We start from the raw sequence: 21,812 nt of genomic DNA, 5'->3' as shown, positions 1-21,812 counted from the left end.
TCCTTCTTGTAGTTTGGGGCCCAAAACTGGACACAGTACTCCAGATGAGGCCTTACCAATGCCAAATAGAGGGGAATGATCACATCCCTCGATCTGCTGGAAATGCTCCTACTTATACAGCCCAAAATGCCATTGGTCTTCTTGGCAACAAGGGCACACTGTTGACTCATATCCAGCTTCTCATCTATTGTAACCCCTAGGTCCTTTTCTGCAGAACTGCTGCCTAGCCACTCGGTCCCTAGTCTGTAGCAGTGCATGGGATTCTTCCTTCCTAAGTGCAGAACTCTGCACTTGTCCTTGCTGAACCCCATCAGATTTCTTTTGGCCCAATCCTCTAATTTGTCTACGTCCCTCTGTATCCTATCCCTACCCTCTAGCATGTCTACCATTCCTTCCAGTTTAGTGTCATCTGCAAACTTGCTGAGGGTGCAATCCACGCCATCCTCCAGATCATTAATGAAGATATTGAACAAAACTGGCCCCAGGACTGACCCTTGGGGCACTCCGCTTGATACCGGCTGCCAACTAGATATGGAGCCATTGATGACTACCTATTGAGCCTGATGATCGAGCGAGCTTTCTATCCACCTTATAGTCCATTCATCCAGCCCATACTTCCTTAGCTTACTGGGAAGAATACTATGGGAGACAGTATCAAAAGCTTTGCTAAAGTCAAGGAATAATACATCCACTGCTTTTCCTCTCATCCACAGAGCCAGTTATCTCATCATAGAAGGCAATTAGATTTGTCAGGTATGACTTGCCCTCGGTGAATCCATGCTGATTGTTCCTGATCACTTTCCTGTCCTCACTTCAAAATTGATTCCTTGAGGACTTGCTCCATGATTTTTCCAGGGACTGAGGTGAGGCTGACTGACCTGTAGTTCCCCGGATCTTCCTCCTTCCCTTTTTTAAAGATGGGCACTACATGAGCCTTTTTCCAGTCATCCGGGATGTCGCCTGATTGCCATGAGTTTTCAAAGATAATGGCCAAAGGCTCTGCAATCACATCCGCCAACTCGTTTAGCACCCTCAGATGCAGAGCATCTGGCCCCATGGACGTGTGCCTGTTCAGCTTTTCTAAATAGACCTAAACCACTTCTTTCTCCACAGAGGGCTGGTCACCTTCTCCCTATACTGTGCTGCCTAGTGCAGTAGTCTGGGAGCTGACCTTGTTCGTGAAGACAGAGGCCAAAAAAAGCATTGAGTACATTAGCTTTTTCCACATCCTCTGTCACTAGGTTGCCTCCCCCATTCAGTAAGGGGCTCACTCTTTCCCGTCCTCCTCCTTGTTGCTAACATACCTGTAGAAACCCTTCTTGTTACTCTTAACATCCCTTGCTAGCTGCAACTCTAAGTGTGATTTGGCCTGTTAAGCCTAGCTGGTTGCCTGCCATATTTACTATTCTTTCTACACATTGGTTTGGTTTGTTCCTGCAACCTCAATAAGGATTCTTTAAAATACAGCCAGCTCTCCTGGACTCCTTTCCCCCTCATGTTGTTCTTTTCAGATAGCTTTCCGTTCAAATAAGTTCATCTCTTCACAATTCTGGGGAAATAGTTCTCCCATCATTTTGTTCAAACCCTTGGAAGGTTGTGGTATAAATGAGTATTCCTACAGCTCTAAAGATATATCTCAAGCATATGATGTACATATGCCAATTGTATCCTGTCCATTTCATTCTTTCCAAACTGCCAAGGCCTTACAGCCTCAAGGTTGCTGCAAGCCAGATGTAAAATCCATGCACTAATTGGCATATTAGGCATTGGAAATCTGTTCACAGAAGCCCTAGAGGAAGGCTGAGGAAGATTTGCATAGCAAATTTTAATTTCTCTTCAGAGATGTTTTTTAATAGGAAGGTGCTACTGAGTTGGTTCCCACATAACTCCTTAGTTTATAAAGCTCTTGCTTTATTTGGAGGCGTGTCCATTCTTGCCTGTTGTTAAGCGTAATTTAATTATTATAGTATATCTGCCCCCCTGAGCGCTCCCCTTCTGGAATTTACTGCTCACTATTTCCTATAAGTAATGGATGAGGAGAAAAGCTGTTCAATAGAATGAGAAATTTCTTACTTAATAATTTTCTTTCTGTTAGCAGCTTTTCTCTGAATTCAACCCACCCTGGTAGTCTGGTATAGGGAGACTTAGACATATATTGTCTTAAGGCCAATTTAATATATTAAATCATGTTGTCTTAGTGCTAATAATGGGTTTCCGGACTGTTTCTGCAGCTGTGGAAGAAGTGTTCTGGTGGCCTGAGCTGAAGAATGGAGCTTAATTTTGGGCATTCTAGCAACAAAATTGGACCATCTCCAAATTCCACAGGTGTGGGGGGTGGGGCATTAGTCCATTGGTAATAAATTCAGAGAGAAGCTGCTAACAGAAAATTATCAGGTAAGAAATTTCTCTTTCAATGTGTCATAATTGAGTGAAATCTGAACCATTTTCACTTGAAGACTCAGGTGCTTTTTCTCATTGTGCATTATTTCCTTGCCATATTTCAATTTGCCATTTTTTGCATTAGGCTATAGATTTGTTCAAAGCAATGGTGGGGGAATTATTTTTATAACTGACAGATGTTTACTTTCTTCAAAATTGTGTGGACAGATCCCTGCTCTAAGTGAAGTATTTATCCTCAGCACACAATCAGACTTTTTTTGAGAGCAGTGTCCATATGGCTATGCACAAACGCTACTTAGTTCTTCTGCCTCCAACCTGAGGAATACATAGCCTCAACAGTTCTTCCTGACTTCAATAAGCAGTGAATAGGGGCTGTTTCAATTTCAAAATATTAATCTCTCCTTTTAATATGTCTGTCTTGTTAAATTTACATTTTGATTCAAAGTTCATTTGTTATTTCTGGTTTAGAAAATAAACTGGGATGATTTAGCTGCCAAAAAAATACCAGCTCCGTTTAAACCTGTAATCCGGGATGAGTTGGATGTTAGTAACTTTGCAGAGGAGTTTACGGAAATGGATCCCACATACTCTCCTGCAGCCACACCACAGACTTCAGAGAGAATATTTCAGGTAATTGTAGATTACAACTCTCTTAAAATATACATTTCCCACATGTATGGCCAGATTTTGTCCTTGCCATGTGTGTTTGTGATTGCCATTGAAGTTATTGGGAGTTGAATGCAGAATCAATGATCAGAACTGGATCATTAATGTAGTTTTAAATTATGCTATGTTACACCTTTTATATAAATCTTTCTTGAGGGTAGAAATTGTGAATTATTAGTAGAGTTGATAGTTTAATAAACAGCCACTGTTACACTCTTGTACACTTTTTATTATATAATACATGTTTCTCACTTAACCACTGTGTTACATATGAAAAATTAGATTTGATTAGTATCGTTTTTGGGCCCAATCCCTAAGGAAGTCAGTGTCAAATCTCTTGTTGATTTCAATGGGACAGGATCAGGTCTATTACATAAGGAAATATCTTTGCTACCAGATTCTTTTAACCAAATACAGAAGCAAATTAATCTATTTGATAACTAAATTCTGGTTTTGTCTGATTATTCATATGTACAAATTAGGGCTGTTGATTAATCACAGTTAACTCATGTGATTAACTCAAAAAATTAATCGTGATTAATCGCAGTTTTAATCACACTGTTAAACGAGAGAATACCAATGGAAATTTATTAAATATTTGAGATATTTCTGCATTTTCATATATATCTTGTATTCTGTGTTGTAACTGAAATCAAAGTATATATTTTGATTACAAATATTTGCACTGTAAAAATGATAAAAGAAATTGTATTTTTCAGTTCACCTCATACAAGTACTGTAGTGCAATCTCTTTGTCCTGAAAGTACAACTTACAAATTTAGATTGTTTGTTATATAACTGCACTCAAAAACAAAACAATGTAAAACTTCAGAGCCTACAAGTCCATTCAGTCCTCCTACTTGTTCAGCCAATCGCTAAGACAAACAAGTTTGTTTACATTTACGGGAGATAATGCTGCCCTCTTCTTATTTACAATATCACCAGAAAGTGAGAACAGGCATTTGCATAGCACTTTTGTAGCCAGCATGGCAAGATATTTACGTACCAGATATGCTAAACATTCGTATGCCCCTTCATGCTTTGGCCACCATTCCAGAGGACATGCTTCCGTGCTGATAACGCTTGTTAAAAAAAAGAGTTAATTAAATTTGTGACTGAACTTCTTGGGGGAGAACTGTACGTCCCCTGCTCTGTTTTACCCACATTCTGCCATATATTTCTTGTTATGGTAGTCTCAGATGGTGACCCGGTATAACATGTTGTTCGTTTTAAGAACACTTTCACTGCAGATTTGACAAAACGAAAAGAAGGTACCAATGCGATATTTGTAAAGATAGCTACAGCACTTGACCCAAGATTTAAGAATCTGAAGTGCCTTCCAAAATCTGATAGGGACAATGCTTTCAGAAGTCTTAAAAGAGCAACGCTCCTATTCAAAAACTACAGAACCCAAACCACCAAAAAAGAAAATCAATCTTCTGCTGGTGGCATCTGACTCAGATGATGAAAATGAACCTGCGTCGGTTCGCACTGCTTTGGATGGTTTTCGAGCAGAACCCTTCGTCGGCATGGACACGTCCTCTGGAATAGTGATTGAAGCATGAAGGGACATATGAATCTTTAGCGTATCTGGCATGTAAATATCTTGAGACGCCGGCTGCAACAGTGTCATGAGAACACCTGTCCTCACTTTCAGGTGAAATTGCAAACAAGAAGCGGGCAGCATTATTGCCTGCAAATGTAAACAAACTTCTTTGTCTGAACGATTGGCTGAGCAAGTAATAGGACTGAGTGGACTTGCAAGCTCTAAAATTTTACATTGTTCTATTTTTGAATGCAGTTTTTTTGTACATAATTCTATATTTGTAAGTTCAACTTTCATGATAGAGATTGCAGTATAGTACTTGTATTAGATTAATTGAAAAATATTATTTATTTTGTCTTTTTACAGTGCAAACACTTGTAATAAAAAATAAAGTGAGCACTGTACACTTTGTATTCTGTGTTGTAATTGAAATCAATATATTTGAAAATGTATAAAACCTTGAAAAATATTTAAATAAATGGTATTCTATTATTGTTTAACAGTGCAATTAATCGCATAATTACTCTTTTTAATTGCTTGACAGCCCGAGTACAAATTAGTCTTAATGATAATTAATTGTTTTTGCCTTACTTGTGGATCTCCCATTTCCTCGGGGGGAGGGGAAGAGATGAAGGAGAAGGGGAGGGTCACCCGTCTTCAATACACTGTACTGTATCTCAAGCCATATGGAAATCCTCTGTGCAGTAGCATAGCCAGGGAGAGAGCGGGGGGAGCGCCCGCTCCCCCTCTGAGCACAAGAAGCATCTTTTTAATTTCTAGGCGCCTTTTTAAACTTTTACGCACCCGGCGGTGCTCCAGCTCCTCGGCGGCGGAGGCCTTCAGTGCCGCCGAGGACCCAGAGCGCCACCCGGTGAGTACAAGCGGGTGGCACCTTTTTTATGTCTGCTGCCCCTGTTCGCGCCACATAGCTATACCACTGATTCTATGGGTGCAGTGAGGAGAAGGTAGAGGCAAAATCTTGCAGATTTTTGTCCCTCTGGCCCTGGGCCTATAGATGTTTCCACAGAAGACGGCAATCCACCAATACACTGTCCACACAGGTGAAAAATACTTTAAAATTTTTTCTTATTGTGCTTTCTGCAGTTGGAATTCTTCCTATTTGTAATGATTTGAGCTCTTACAATATTTCAGGATGGGAATAATTTTCAGGAGCACCAAAAAGATGTTTTTAAAGATTCAGTGAGATTTAGATGCATTTGAAAATTTTATCAGACACCTTATAATTCTTTTTGGTCACATATTTCATTTATATCTTTGAATTTACTTTAAGTTGTGTTCTTTAAAGTATGTGTCTATTATGAACATAAATGAATGCCATTTTCAACATGTAGTCCACTGGGAAATTGAAAAAGAATAGGATATTATATTTTAATGGTTTGTGTGGTATTAAATAACTGTTAATTTTTGTAGACTTTAATATCTGTTTTCTAAAAGGTTAATTTCACTTATTTTCCAAATACACAAAATAAAATTACTTAAGAAAAAATATTGATCAAACAAGCACTTTAAATATACACTGTGGGGAAATTAGATTTTTAAAAATCCTACACAGTAAGGTCACTATTATACCTGTAGTCTTGGATATATTATTATTTACAGGGAATTAACCTTCCCTGTTTATGAAGTATCCATACTGTTCTATTTTAAGTGATTTTATTTGCTTAGTCAGTTAGAGAAATCCAACTTCTTTGGGTATATGTCCACCAAAAATACATCAACATTATAATATTTCCATGTGCTACAAATCACATTCAAGCTATTTACCTTAAATTTTAAATATTTATTTGAATTTCTTGTAGATCTAGATATATTGAACATATTAACTGAAGATAACTCCCCTAACAATGCAGCACACCATTTTTGATTTGCCATTTAGAGCAATTTTTAGACATATGCCCCATCACGCTGTAAACTTACCTGATACCTTAACTATAGGTGTCTTGAGAAGCTAGCCAGTTTGAAGTATGAACCTGTGTCACCAATGAAAAAGAACTGAATCTGTGAGTCAGATTTTCTGAACATTTTTTTTACACAATCTCTTATTTTTAATTTTTTTTTTTAAAGAAAAGAAGATTGTATAACCTCTTTCAGGAAGGCACTTTTCTATTGATTTAAAATGAAGTTGCATCTTTACCTTGAATATAATAACATTTACCCATCTTTCAGTTGATTACTTTTTACTGTCTGCCTTATGATATGCTATATAGACAACCTCAAGACTTTACATTTATCTTCTGTCTTTGTTCTGTAGGGCTATTCTTTTGTTGCTCCTTCTATCTTGTTCAAGCGCAATGCAGCCACAGTAGATCCTGTTCAACTTCATATGGGAGTTGAAAGACCTGGAGTTACAACTATTGCCAGAAGTGCTATGATGAAGGTAATGATAATATCTAAATAAAAATAACCCTTGATAATTTGAAGATGCTCATGATTTACAAGGTAATAATCTTATTTTAGGCTAAATAAATTCTGAATCCAGAGGCTGAAGTACTAATTAGTTGTTGAGAAGTAATTTACAGTCATTATGCAGTTATCTGCTCTTTGTCTGGTCATGGATCTTCCGCCAATTAGAGCATTCAGTTTACGTACTATACAGTTAAGAAATAACTTGAGTCCAACCTTGAAAAACTGTTGTTAAAAATCACAACAGTGACACACCCTTACCAGCAGAAGAGCAATGAAAATATTAACAATACTTTTACTCAACTGTCAAAATGGTACTCACCCTAGGTAAGTAGATGTTTTCAAAGCTGCTCCGGTTATTAACTCGCATCTCTCTTTCTAGGATATGTCTGCCTATATTTGCATAGATAGATACAGCTAGAAATAGATTCTGTATGATAACCATCATTGTGGTGTCTCCAAATAACCACACAGTTCGTGGATCAATATCTGTAAATCATCCCTGACACTGTCTAAATATTTTTGTAGCTAAAGCTATTCTGATAGTAAATTTAATTTCAGAATTTTTGTTTAAAGTGTCTTAAATATGTGTGTATTCTCTGCACCATTAGAGAAGTTTATGTATATAATTACACATTATTATTATCAGACAGTCTCAATTTATACTATGTTGTTTACCAAAATGAGATCGCTTTTGAAACTGTATATTTGGATCTTTAAATGCAGATGAATAATTATCACCAAAATTTATTGTGTCTTTGACTGTGTACCAAAAGTATTACACAGAACTAAATACAGTCAGTTTCATGACAGGACTCTCCATTTTATCATCACTATGAACTGGATCTGAAAGAGAAACCACTGGGAGAAGGAAGTTTTTCCATCTGTCGAAAGTGTTTACACAAGAAAACTAGCCAAGAATATGCAGTAAAAATAATTAGCAAAAGGTATACGTATTTACTAAGACAATAAAAACTTTTTTTTGCTTAGTATCACCAATGAACTAGAATTATATTCACTGAATTTTGCATGTGAAAAAAATGTTGGTTTAAAACATCAGTTTTCGTTTGAGAATTCAAAAGGCATCATATGGTAATATGAATTTTTTTAATTGGAAGATTTTGAAGTTTGGGGCTAACTGTGCTGCTTGTAGAATGGGATAAAGAGGAAAGAAACATCCATAATACTTTTCTTGTGCAGATTTGTTCCCAGTTGTTCTGTGCCCCCGTTACATTCCTCTCCCAGCAGAATAGTTTGTTGGGTCCTCTCAGAGTCTGTGGATCAACCTGGGATCTTTAGAAGGTCAGGGCCATCTGAATGGTAGTCCATGGTAGCTTACCCTGCACCCCAGTTGGCTTCCAAGCAGCATAAAGCCAGTGGCTGATCTGGGGATCCCCAGCATGGATTCAGAGACAAGCACAAAGTTAATATCTCAGGCTGTATTAACTTTCTGTGAGAAGCTCAACTAGGCCAACGAGGGATGATGTGTATCCCTTTCCTGACTCACTGTGGGGCCCAGGACAAGGGAAACACTTCTGTGGGGGCAGCTGACCTACTTTCTGTGATCCTCTGATTCCAGAATGCTAGTGGCAGATGAATTAGAATGAATGGAAATCTTGATTGATTGATTTATTTTTTCAATGTGTTGTTACCTTCCTTTCCTCAGCGTTCACTGAAACAATTGTGCATATCAGTTTGTAGACTGCTTGCAAGGAAGGAAAGGGTTGGGAAAGTGTGAATATTTAGCGGTTTCAGAGTAACAGCCGTGTTAGTCTGTATTCGCAAAAAGAAAAGGAGTACTTGTGGCACCTTAGAGACTAACCAATTTATTTGAGCATGAGCTTTCGTGAGCTACAGCTCACTTCATCGGATGCATACCGTGGAAACTGCAGCAGACTTTATATACACACAGAGAATATGAAACAATACCTCCTCCCACCCCACTGTCCTGCTGGTAATAGCTTATCTAAAGTGATCATCAAACTGGACAGTCTCTACGTAAAAGAATAAATGGACACAAATCAGATGTCAAGAATTATAACATTCATAAACCAGTCGGAGAACACTTCAATCTCTCTGGTCACGCAATCACAGACATGAAGGTCGCTATCTTAAAACAAAAAAACTTCAAATCCAGACTCCAGCGAGAAACTGCTGAATTGGAATTCATTTGCAAATTGGATACTATTAATTTAGGCTTAAATAGAGACTGGGAGTGGCTAAGTCATTATGCAAGGTAGCCTATTTCCCCTTGTTTTTTCCTACCCCCCCCCCAGATGTTCTGGTTTAACTTGGATTTAAACTTGGAGAGTGGTCAGTTTGGATGAGCTATTACCAGCAGGAGAGTGAGTTTGTGTGTGTATGGGGGTGGGGGGGTGAGAAAACCTGGATTTGTGCTGGAAATGGCCCACCTTGATTATCATGCACATTGTAGGGAGAGTGGTCACTTTGGATGAGCTATTACCAGCAGGAGAGTGAGTTTGTGTGTGTGGTTTTTGGGAGGGGAGTGAGGGGGTGAGAGAACCTGGATTTGTGCAGGAAATGGCCCAACTTGATTATCATGCACATTGTGTAGAGAGTTGTCACTTTGGATGGGCTATCACCAGCAGGAGAGTGAATTTGTGTGGGGGGGTGGAGGGTGAGAAAACCTGGATTTGTGCTGGAAATGGCCCAACTTGATGATCACTTTAGATAAGCTATTACCAGCAGGACAGTGGGGTGGGAGGAGGTATTGTTTCATATTCTCTGTGTGTATATAAAGTCTGCTGCAGTTTCCACGGTATGCATCCGATGACGTGAGCTGTAGCTCACGAAAGCTCATGCTCAAATAAATTGGTTAGTCTCTAAGGTGCCACAAGTACTCCTTTTCTTTTTGTGAATATTTACTAACCAAATAGATAGATGATGACCACTTTGGCATCATGACTCTCCCCAGTCTATTTGGCTGTACCTCTTTCTGCAAATATTGGAGGCAGTTCAAACTTGTCCTTGAGGCTCTGGGATTTGACTACACCCCTTATGCCTGCATGCCAGGTTCTCTGTATTAGTTGGTGCAAACAGGGCATCAGTTCAGTGCTCCTTATCCATTAATTTACTAGCTTTTAAAGTCGACTCTGGTGGTAGTGAGCAACATCTTTTTCTCTACTCTTTCCTTTCCCTTACAGGACCAAACTTTCAGGGGCTTTGTCCCTAGATAGGATCATAATAATGAGTTCCTTCTTGTTATTTCTCTCCCCACCCCCCAAGTATGCCAGAGCAGGCTGGAGCAAGCTGAAGGTAAGAGTTGGTCCACCTGCAAAGATTACTGGCAGCTTTTTACGGAGCTCAGAAACTGGAGAGCTTGTTGGGACTTCTGTTTCTCCGATCACCACTTACACATGCCACACTCCCCAACAACTCCCTTCCTCAGTCAAGACTCCCCTGAATAGACCTCTATAAATATGGGTCAGTCCTTTTCAGCTCTTGGGATTAAGCAAACTGGATTCCCCTCACACGCTCATTATTCTTCAAGGATAAGTCTAAAACTCCTGAACCTCTTGAGTCGATCTGCTATAAAGGGAAAAGCTCCAGGGTCCTATTCTAGGTCCACATGTGAATAATTGAGTCACATGGTAAAGACTTTGGCATATTTTCAGACTTTTCTTCCTAAGATGCAGATCTAGGCCCCCTTAGGGATGTTCTCCCTATGCTTCTTCTAGTTACATTTTAGATGATGAGGTGCATGATCATCCCCACTGTACCCCCCACCTCTCCCAAAAAGTTCCCTTCCCTAACAAGGGAAATCACCCTTTTCCTTCAAAGGGAAAGCACAAGAGAAAAGCAAAGAAGTGCTTAAAATTCTCATCTTCCTGACACAGTAGCACAGGGGTGGGCAAACTTTGGCCTGTTGGCCACATCTGGCCCATCAGACCTTTTAATCCATCCCTCAGCTCCCGCCGGGGAGCAGGGTCGGGGGGCTTGCCTGGGAGGCAGCCAGCATGACCCCCTCCCCCCCACGGGTCCTAAGTAGTATGTGGAGGTGCGGCCAGGTAGCTCTGCATGTTGCCCTATCTGCAGGCGCCGCCCCCGCAGCTCCCATTGGCCACAGTTCCTGGCCAGTGGGAGCTGCGGGTGCGGCACCTGCAGACGAGGCAGCGTGAAGAGCTGCCTAGCTGTGCCTCCACGTAGGAGCCGGAGGGGGGACATGCTTCCGGGAGTTGATTGAGGTAAGCACTGCCCAGAGCCTGCACCCCTGACCGGCCCGCCCCCGCCCCCTGCACCTAAATCTCCTGCCCCAGCCCTGATCCCCCTCCTGCCCTCTGAACCCCTCAATCCCAGCCCAGAGCCCCCTGTTGTACCCCAAACCCCTCATCCATGGCCCCACCCCAGAGCCTTCACCCCCCCACCCAGTCCCCAAACAGCCTGCCCCATCTCTGATCCCCTTCCTGCTCTCCGAACCCTTCAATCCCAGCCCAGAGCACCCTCCTGCACCCCAAACCATTCATCTCCAGAGCCCACACCCCCAGCCAGAGCTCTCACCCCCCACACCCCAACTCCCTGCCCCAGCCTGGAGCCCCCTCCAGTACCGTGAACTCCTCATTTCTGGCCCCATCTCAGAGGCTGCACCCCTAGACGGAGCCCTCACAACCCTCCTACACCCCTACCCCCAATTTCTTAAGCATTCATGGCCCACCATACAATTTCCATACCTCGATATGGCCCTCAGGCCAAAAAGTTTGCCCACCCCTGCACTAGCACCTCTCCCTAAAAAGGAGAAGTCTTGGCTTTGGTTCATAATAAACCGTAAAACCAGAGAAATGAAAGGTTCTTTCCCCAGACATGTATACAACTAAGGGGAAGAAAGTGGTAGCTAAAGGAAAAGAATGAGCAATTAAAGCCTGTAGCAAATATCTCCCAGTCAGAACTAAAACAGAATTTGCTATTCCCCTCCAGCCTCCTCAGAAGAAATCATTAGGATGGTATGGAAAACGCTGACAAAGGGGAAAGTCTCATTAGATAAGCCCAGGGTCTTAGAATCCAATTTTTTTCTTTTTATGCTCCTTGAGATTGATGTAGAAGTGGCATTCCTGGCAGTGGACATAGTCATTCCTGCTGAGGGTGATTTCTTCTCAAACAACCCCACCCACAAGAAGATAGAAACCACCCTTAGAAGGTTGCTCTTATAGTTTCACTGACAATCGTGCTTTGTTAGAGCTAAAATCACAGACGGTCATGTGCTTTGTTAGTGCAAAGACATAAAAAGCCTTGATCCTCAGAATCATGATGAATTCAATAGAGCACTAAAGAAAATATCTCTAGTTACTGCATTCATGATGGACAAATCCATACTCTACATAAAGCAGGCAGCAAAAGTTGTGGCAGCAAACTCAGAGGTCAGGTGCCAACTCTGGTTTAAACCCTACAGTAGATAAGTAAATCATCTGTGCCACACAATTCTGAAGAAGGATTCTTATTCAGGGAGAAGATTGGTAATGTGGTAGTTGCATACACATCAGCCCAGGCATTTAATCTCCACTCCAGTTAAGTCTGAGAAGGACAACAAGTGCTGATACAAAGGCAGAAGCTCCTTTCGGTCCTACCCATAGCAAATGTAGCAGAGAAGTGACTCTGATTCCTGGTTAAAATCTGGGCCTGAAACACTAGATGAAAGCCCAAATCAGGAAAGTGGTTCAATCCCTGCTTCTAGCCCAAATAGCCAATATGTCAACAACTGGGCCCATCACCATCCAGTTGTTCTTTAAATGTATTACAAATCCAGGTACGAAGCAAAGAGGGGGTCATCTGGGTTACTTCTTGCGAGCTTCCCAATTCCTTATCACCCTGTTGTCTACCTAAGAGTATAAGATAGGTGCAAAGAGAGCCAGAATCTTCATATTGCTGGAAAGGTTCAACAAAATCCAGACACTGATCTCTGAGGTATCATGGAGCTGCATGTCATTGATCCATCTTTCCTGTGACTCCTAAGTCTTCTGGTCTCATGCCTAGAGATTCCTGTAATGACAAGACAATATAAGACAACGTCAGATATTCTTCTTAAGAGCCTGGAATCGCTCTCAACAGCAAATGAAAAGTAAAATGAAAAGACCATCCAAAGTCGTTCAGTTTGTCACTTGCTGGTTACAGGAAACTCGCGTGATAATAGGGTCTTTCCTCCACAATTCATACCTCAAAATCCTGGCCATAAGTGACACCCTTTCATTTTGAAAAGCACGACGTGGGAACCACAATATATATAGGGGACATGTTCAAGGTCAAAAAGGATCCAACTTGTGATCCATCAACTCCTTTATAAATCAATACAGACCTGACCTTCTCTCTGCAGAAGTAACCTTTGGTGGGAATGTTCTTCAAGCAGTTGCCCAAAGATAGATTCACATTAATTTTGAGGAAAAAAGGAACACTGTTCTATCTTCTCTCCATCCCTCCAATTTTTTTCATACTGCTAGCTATGTCCCACATGTCTTGGATTCAGGGAGCTGTCGGTATAGAATGAAAAAAATTGTTACCTGATGATTCTTCTTTGAGTGATGTCCCTGTGGTTTCTCCATTTCAGATGTTGGTGTGTCCTGGCACTGTTGATCAGAGATTTTCAGTAGCAGTGTCTGTCTAGGATGCATGTGCACAGTAGTCGTCTTGTGGTGCCTTCGGTGCCTCATCTAGCATACATGCGGTCCAACCCCTTCAGTTCCTTCTCAATCGTCCCTGGCCTGAGACAGAGCTCCATGGCGATGTCCCAATGTCTCTCTCAAACCTTGACAAATATAATTAGAAATAGTTTTAGCTTTTTCCTAGTATAGTTAGTTTAGTTTAGTTTAGGCAGTTCAAATTTTTTTTTCTTTTCCTCAGAGTGGGGAACACTTAACCTGATTCAACAATGCGTGGTTCCCAGGCTTTAAGAAATGCGGGTCTTGCCACAAAGCTATGCCCATCTCAGAAAGCTATTCTCTCCGTGTTGACTGCCTTGGTGATTTGCACATTCCCCAGAAGTGCACTCACTGCAGCAATTTGAAAGTGAGGGCCAGGCGTGATTGAGACCTCCATCTAAAACTTATTCTGATGGAGAAATCTCTCCAACCGGCCTCTATTCCAGGATAACAGACTCCTTCCACAGAGGAGTCCCTGGGCACATCCACTTCAACTAAGGACAACACTCAGTCCTCTAAAAGATTGAGGTAAAGAGCCATGACCTCTCCGCCGAGAGAGCTGTATAAAAAAAACCCGTCATCTGCCAGGTTGCTGTCCTCGGTGCTGATCAACCCCTGGGTGAGCACTTTGAGGCATGGGGAACCTCCGGCACCATCTGCACTGGGACCTCTGCTGAGCCCCATCAGAAGGACAAGGAGTCGAGGCACAGATCTAAGATGCCTCCTCCCCTATGGCACTGACCATCAGTACTGATGGCACCAACATCACCGCAGAAATTCCTGCAACAAAAAGATATCATGGTCTTTTCCATACCACAGTCCCTGCTCTTCAGCACCATTGGCTCCCCTGAGCATACAGCATCGGACCAAGCAGTATCACCTACCACCCCACCATTCTCCAGCAAAGATGACGATGACCAGAAAGAGGGTGTCTTCTCTTCAGACCATTCCTCACCTACAGAACACAGACCACCTTGGGAACCCATGAAATCAAAGGTCCCTTATAGACATGCAACCATGGTACAGGTAATCATGGATTTGCCCACCTATGCCCTACTGCAAGCAGTGGTCATCTCGGGATCCATGGGCAGCATACAGGACTCATTACAACAGACCCTCAACTCCACCCAGAGGTGAAATCAGATCACCATCCTCCATAATGGAGATCTCGGAAGCCCAGGCGGTAATGGGGGATGCGAGGGAAGAGGGCATCAAGCAGGACATAACTCTTCTTCATCACCAGAGGAAGCATTAATGCTCCCACCACAGCAGACGATTTCAAATAGTTCCAAGAACTGTTCAAAAGGGTAGCTCAGAGTCAGGACACCCATCACAAACTCCTCCAAATTCTACAGACGTAGCTGATGTCTAAAATAGCGTTGTCATGAATGACGCCATCATGGAACTGGCGGAGACAGTCTGGCAAACACCAGCTACTGTCCCACTAGAATGCAAGAGGGCGGACGGGAAGTACTACGTGCCCACCAAGGGTATGGACTTCCTTTTTTCCCATCTACCACCCAACTCCTTAGTAGCAGAGGCCGCAAATCAGTGTGGCAAATAACCACACTACAGGTGCACTCCACAGGACAAGGAATACAAGAGATTCAATCTCTTCAGTCCGAGGGTCTATTCTTCGGTGACACTACAAGTGGTAAATTACAGTGTGCTCCTAGCCAAGTATGAGCATGATAATTATGGCAAGCTGAACGAATTTATTAATGACCTCCTAGAGGAAGGGCTTGCAAAATTCAAAGCCATACTAACTAAGGGACAGCTGGTTGCCAGAACGGCACTACAAGCATCCCTGGACATAGCAGAGACGAAGGTGAGAACAGCAGTCAGAGCTGTAGTAATGCACAGAGCATCATGACTGCAATCTTCAGGGATTCCAAAAGATCTCCAAGTGAAAGTGGAGGATCTCCCATTTGACAGAAAAGCCTTATTCTACCAAAACAGACAAGGTCCTCCACTTGATAAAAGATTCCTGAATGACTCTTCATACTCTCGGTATACATACACCTGCCACGAAACAGAGACATTACCAGCCATACCAATGAAACAGACACATACTTCCAACCTCAGCAACAACAAGAATATGAACCCCAAAGTCAATGACCACTACCAATACAGAGTCCTACCTTTCGGCCTTTCCCTTGTGGGAATAGTGGCACACTTCCTCAAACAAGGAATAATCATTTTCCCATATCTAAGCTGTTTACTAAAAGGGCCTACCCGCTTAGACACAATAGACAACTTTCAGAGGACTATCACTCTCTTCTGGAAGGTAGGGTTACAAATAAACAAAAAGCGACCCTAGGTCCCATACAACAATTGGACTTCATCAGGGCTCGCCTCGACTATGGAGGCCAGGGCATCATTACCGATGAACAGATTCATAACTCTGACCAATCTTATCTAGGTAGTCACGACTAGCCCACAAATATTGGCATGAACCTGTCTACAACTATTAGATCACACGGTGGCCAAGACCTTTGTGGTAAAACACGCAAGACTAAACATGTGCTGCCTACAAGGTTGGCTGAGTTCAGTGTACATATCAAGCAAACACAACCTGAACAGAAGCCTAACACTGCCATCAGAAGTACTGGAATCTCTACAGTGGTGGACAAGAATGGAGAATGTATGCACAACAGATGCCTCGTTGATAGGCGGAGCACCCATCTGAACTAGCATATGATCCAAGGGAGGTAGTCATTTACCAAGACCCAACTACACATTAACCTACTAGAATTATGCGTGGTGTACAATGCCTGTCTTCACTTCCTCCCACTGATAAATTACGAAACAGTATGCGTGATGACCAACATTCATTGCATGTTCTATATAAATTTGACAAGGAGGAGCCCGCTCTCACTCACTATGCATCGAGGCCATGAAGCTGTGGAACTGGTGCATAAATCACAATATAAATGTCGCAGTCTTCTACCTCCCGGGTGCCAGAATATGATGGCGGATACACTGAGCAGATAATTTTCTCAGGACCAGGAATGGTAAATGAACAGCAAAGTCCTACTATACATATTTCAGTGATGGAGCTTCCCTCCCATCGATGTATTCACAACATCACAAAATCAAAAATGCCCCCACTTTTTCTCAAAAGCAGGAATGGGATCCCGATCACTGGGTTCCTAATCACCTGGGACAAATCACTCTTTATGCATTCCCACCGATACTGCTGCCCTCGCAGGTAATACACAAGATACATGTCAACATAGCCAAGGTGATACTGATAGCCCTGACATGGCCCAGACAGAACTGGTACCCTTACCTGATGCACATGGTGGTATGCGCTGCATGAACTCTCCCACTTCGGACGGACCTGTTATCACAGGACGATGGTCAAGTTCTCCACCTGAATCCGGAGAAATTTCACCTGAAAGCATGTCTCCTACATGGTTCCATCATGATGAGTTACACTGTTCAGAACAAGTAAACATGTATTACTAAACAGCAGGATGTCAACCATGCACAATGTGTACCTCCAAAAATGGAAAAGATTCTCCTTATGGTGTCAGAAAAACAGATAACTGAAGTTACTGCACCACTTCTGTTAGTGTTGGACTACATATTAGAGTTAAAGAGTCCGGACCTTTCAAAAAGCTCCATTAAAATACACCTAGAAGCCATTACTGACTTTTGACTGAGATCGGAATATCAATATTTGTGCATCCAATCACCAACACTTCCTCACCAGTATGCTGAATGTTTATGTGAAGGTACACCAACCTACATCAGTATGGGACTTAAACCTGGTGCTCAAATGCCTTACCAGACCTCCATTTGAATCCTTAGCTACTTGTTCCCTACTTCTTCTATCAGTGAAGATGGCATTCTTGGTTGCAATCACTTCCGCCTGGCGAGTTAGTGATACTGGGGCTCTCATGACCATATCTTTTTAGGGACAAGGTCACCTTGAGATTGCAAATTCCTACCCAAAATGTCATCTTCCTTTCATCTAAACTAACTGATCCACCTTCCTTTTTACCCTAAACCACACAGGAACACACAAGAGACTATTCCACATACTCTAGACGCCTGACGCTCAATAGCATTTAATCTGGACAGAACTAAGCCTTTCCGAAAATCCCTAAGGCTTTTCGTTTCCACGAATGAACATTTCATAGGCTATATCCACGCAGAGACTGTCAAAATGGATCTCTAGCTGCATCCAGTTCTATCAAAAGAACAAAACAGAACCCTTAACGGGGATCAGGTCTCATTCTACACTATCAGTAGCAATCTCAATGGCCTTTCTGAACAATGTACCAATAATAGACATATGTAGAGCTGCTACCTGGGCCTCTGAACATACATTCATGAACCATTATGAAATCACTCAAGGTCAGATGCCATATTTGGCCTAACAGTGCTTTCTTCAACTATACAAACAACTCTGAAGCCCCTTCTGTACACAATGGGGAACTGCTCTACAGTCACCTGAAGTGGAGTACCCACAGGGATATCACTCGAAAAAGGAAAGAAGGTTACTTACCTTGTGCAGTAATTGAGGTTCTTTGAGATGTTTGTCCCTGTGGGTGCTCCACTACCCACCCTCTTCCCCTCTTCGGAGTCTGCAATAGGGACTCCACGGTAGAGAAGGACCTGAGGGGACTGGACCATGCACTAGATGAGGCGCCAATGGCGCTGCAACTGACTACTGCACACGTGCATCCCAGGCGGACACTGCTACCAAAAATCTCCGATGAACAGTGCCGGGATGCACCAATATCTGAAGTGGAGCATCCACAGGGACACACAACTTGAAGAACTTCAGTTATTGCACAAGGTGAGTAACCTCTTTTTTTTTTCTTTTCTGAAATTGATCCACTTCACCTATGATATTTGTAAGATTTCTTCAGAGTTCAAGTGTATAATGAATATAGTTGAGTATAGTGCTATTATTTAAAGTGATATTATTTTATGCAAAATGGGTTTAATGTTTCCATACAGCTTTGGAAGTACTTCTCTGGCATGAGGGTGGAACAGGTAGTGCCAATGTTTCAAGCCTAATGGGCAAGTCTGAATTGCTTATAGTGTTCGTAAAATAACAAAGTTTTTATTCTTAATATGCCAAGACATGCCTGAATCATAAATTTGTTTTATTTATTTATTTACCCCCACTCTTGTTTGGTTGGTTCAGTTTGCTTGTTTGAAGGTGCTGATTTCTAATTGTGTATATCAAAAGGGCAACTGTTCTAATATTCCAAAATCTGGATTAGGAAGTGTTTAAAAAATAGATGTAACAATTTTCACTTTGAAATTTGCTCAGTTAAACTTGGTAATTTTCCAGAATGGAAGCCAACACCCAGAAGGAAATAACGGCTTTGAAACTCTGTGAAGGACACCCCAATGTAGTGAAGTTGCATGAAGTTTATCATGATCAGGTATTCTGAAGAAACTATAATAAGTATTTTCCAAACACATTTTGTTGCGTGTAGCATTAACTTTTGTGATAAAGCTTACTGCCACTCTGTATAGGTAGCTTTTTCCAACTAATTGAGTCTTGTCTATCTAGAAAAATTATAGCAAAAGCATTAAAGCCAAAGGAGATTACATTTTTATTTATATACAACAAAAATGTATTTGCGGGAGCTCAGGTATACTTACCTTCCTTCAGAGGTCTTGTGAAGTTTAAATGATATATGTAACATGCTTGGGAATCCTTGAATTTATGGTGCCACATAAGTACCAAGATTATTTCATAATTTTGTTTGTTTTCAAATGAGGCAACCCAAATAATATAATAAATTACCAAATTTAAAAGCAGCTCCTTTTTTAAAAAATATATTAGAATGTGCTTGAGTTTTATTTGGTTGTAGAAACCTCAGTTATCTATTGTATCCGAGCATAGCTCAAATGTAGTGGACTGTGGTGGCCTCAGAGAAACCAGCAGCTGGGGGGCCTACTCTAACTTGTTCTGCTGGTGTAAGCTCCCCAGCAGAAGATCAGATATAATAAAGCTGAGCTCCTCTACAACCCTGAAATGCCCCCAGCCCCTTCCAAAATATCTCTTATGCCCTTTATGCAAGGGTCTGAGAGAACAGCTGGTAGGCATATGCAGCACAAAAATGCACTTAGCAAACTGAAGAATCTGACCCACAATCTTTAAGGAAGGAGGAGATTTACATTTTCACTATTTATTCTTTATGTACTAAAATATGTTCAGAATGTATTATTAATGTACTTTTTTGAGTTCTTAATCAGAAAAATCTGTTTAAATTAGCTCTTCATGGCAAGGTGCTATATTTATTTTCTTCTTTTGAGCACAATCAATACTTAACAAACAAGATATAACAATAAATGTACTCTTAGATTATTGTGAATCTGAGTAGCCTACCTGCAACCATCCACTCATCCTGCTTTTCATCCTTTTGCAACATGTATACAGTCACCACCTCGAGGCTTCCGCAGACTAGAGCTGGTCAATTTTTTCCAAATTTTGAAATTTAAAAAAAAAATCACAATTTTTTTTCTCAAAAATTTCCTTATTTTGTACTAGCTCTACTACAAATCTAATCAGGTTCTCCATTGGGAATCATGCTCCGATTGGACCTGCCAATGTTTGTCAGGCTGTGACTCTTTTTTGGCAAATCCTGGGACATTTGCCATTGAAAGAATATTTTTTATCCTCTTTCCCTGCCCCTTCCACTGTAGGGAGAGATAGGGGGAGAGAATTGCAGAAAAAGTAACCTGAGAAGCCGTGCCTTTAGCTTAACTAATTAGATATAGTCTCTGTGCCAAAAAATGCCCACCCATCTGCAAAATTCTGCTCCTCCTAATACTGCCCATCACCATGGTTAGGGGACAGACAAAAGGTAATATCTCTGTTCCCCTCACATCTTTTCAGACTTGTCTCACCTGCCCCAGATTATATCCTTGGAAATTTTTGTTGGGAGATAGGACTGTGTAATGGGGTTTACAAATCCCAAACTGAGCATCGGCAGAAGGGAGAGGAGAGTCTTCCCTCCTTACAGGCAATCAGGCTGATCACACCCCTGCACAGCTACCAGAACTGCCAGTAATGGACTCATGCACCCACAGCTGTGACCAATGAAGTAAATAAGCCCAGCTATGAAAGAGGGAGAACAGAGGGAAAGGGGAGGCAAAAAGGCCTGGGATAGCAGAGGGGCAACAGCCCATGCCATGCTGCTTCTGAGAAACTGACAAAGAGACAAAAGGAGACTGCAAGCCTTGGAGTTTAAGGGCTGATAGACTCCATTTAAGTTAAGTATTCATGGACTGGTCTAATTGTAGATGAAGAGGACCAGTTAAGACAAACCTAGGACTCCTAGACAGACTGAATCAAGAGCAGTTGACAGGGTGACAATGGCCATATCAGATACTCATACCCATTGTTTTTCAAGGCTGGTTGGCTAACCAGCCCCACCTTGCTTAAGGGAACTACTGAGTTCTCAATTCCAAGGTACCAAAATCTTTGTGGTGAAGGGCTGTAGCCCTTTTCAAGCTTGGTGAGGTCACAGCCCATCTGACAGAGTGAAGAAAGTGTGGGCTATGGTTCTCCCCCTTTTTATAGAGGTGAAGCCTATATAACAGTCTCCACAATGAGTGGGATTTCCCTGTGCTGGGGAATTCCTATGTAAAGAGGACAGGGATTTCCCAGCTGAGGAAACACTGCCTACCCTGTATCTCTCCAGTCTCTGGGCAGGATTACCCTAACATAGGGAAACCCTGATCCAAAACACCCTGCTGGCTTCCTGTCTGTGAGTCTTCTGCCCGCCCCCTCCACACCCCGCCCCAACAACCTCATGCCCTACATTACTTCCCTGAAAATGCTATACTTTTCCCACTGCTCCCACCTTTACATCCCCATAGTCTTTCTGTTTTTCCTAGATCCCCAAACCTGACTGCTGTCTCGTTGATTTTCCATAACTCTCCCCACAGCCCTACCAGTCTCATATTTCCAGCTGTCTCCCACAAATCTTATGTCCCTCCATCCAATAGTCCTTATGCCTCCCTGTCCTGGCCTCCCCCCATCAGCCCTCTTCAGTCTCTTTGTAGTTTTCCCCTACTCACCAACCGTGTTGTCCTTCCCTCCTCCCATTATGATCATCTGCCAAATACACCTCCTTCAAAATGGCCCCTTCCTC

At 42.0% G+C, this 21,812-nt stretch overlaps 1 protein-coding gene across 1 annotated transcript in view; it reads left to right on the top strand.

Annotated features, from left to right (window-relative positions):
- The window catches only part of RPS6KA5 (ribosomal protein S6 kinase A5), a 194,305-nt gene that overhangs the window by 145,920 nt on the left and 26,573 nt on the right, over positions 1-21,812 (top strand). Inside the window, exons 9-12 of the mRNA XM_077819264.1 lie at positions 2,869-3,030; positions 6,885-7,010; positions 7,850-7,983; positions 18,995-19,088. Of these exons, the coding sequence (XP_077675390.1) occupies positions 2,869-3,030; positions 6,885-7,010; positions 7,850-7,983; positions 18,995-19,088 (516 nt within the window). The remainder of the gene's footprint in view (positions 1-2,868; positions 3,031-6,884; positions 7,011-7,849; positions 7,984-18,994; positions 19,089-21,812) is intronic.

This window comes from Eretmochelys imbricata, chromosome 6 (genome assembly GCF_965152235.1).
Source record: "Eretmochelys imbricata isolate rEreImb1 chromosome 6, rEreImb1.hap1, whole genome shotgun sequence".
NCBI lineage: Eukaryota > Metazoa > Chordata > Testudines > Cheloniidae > Eretmochelys > Eretmochelys imbricata.
This window is presented reverse-complemented; position numbering and strand designations above follow the sequence as displayed.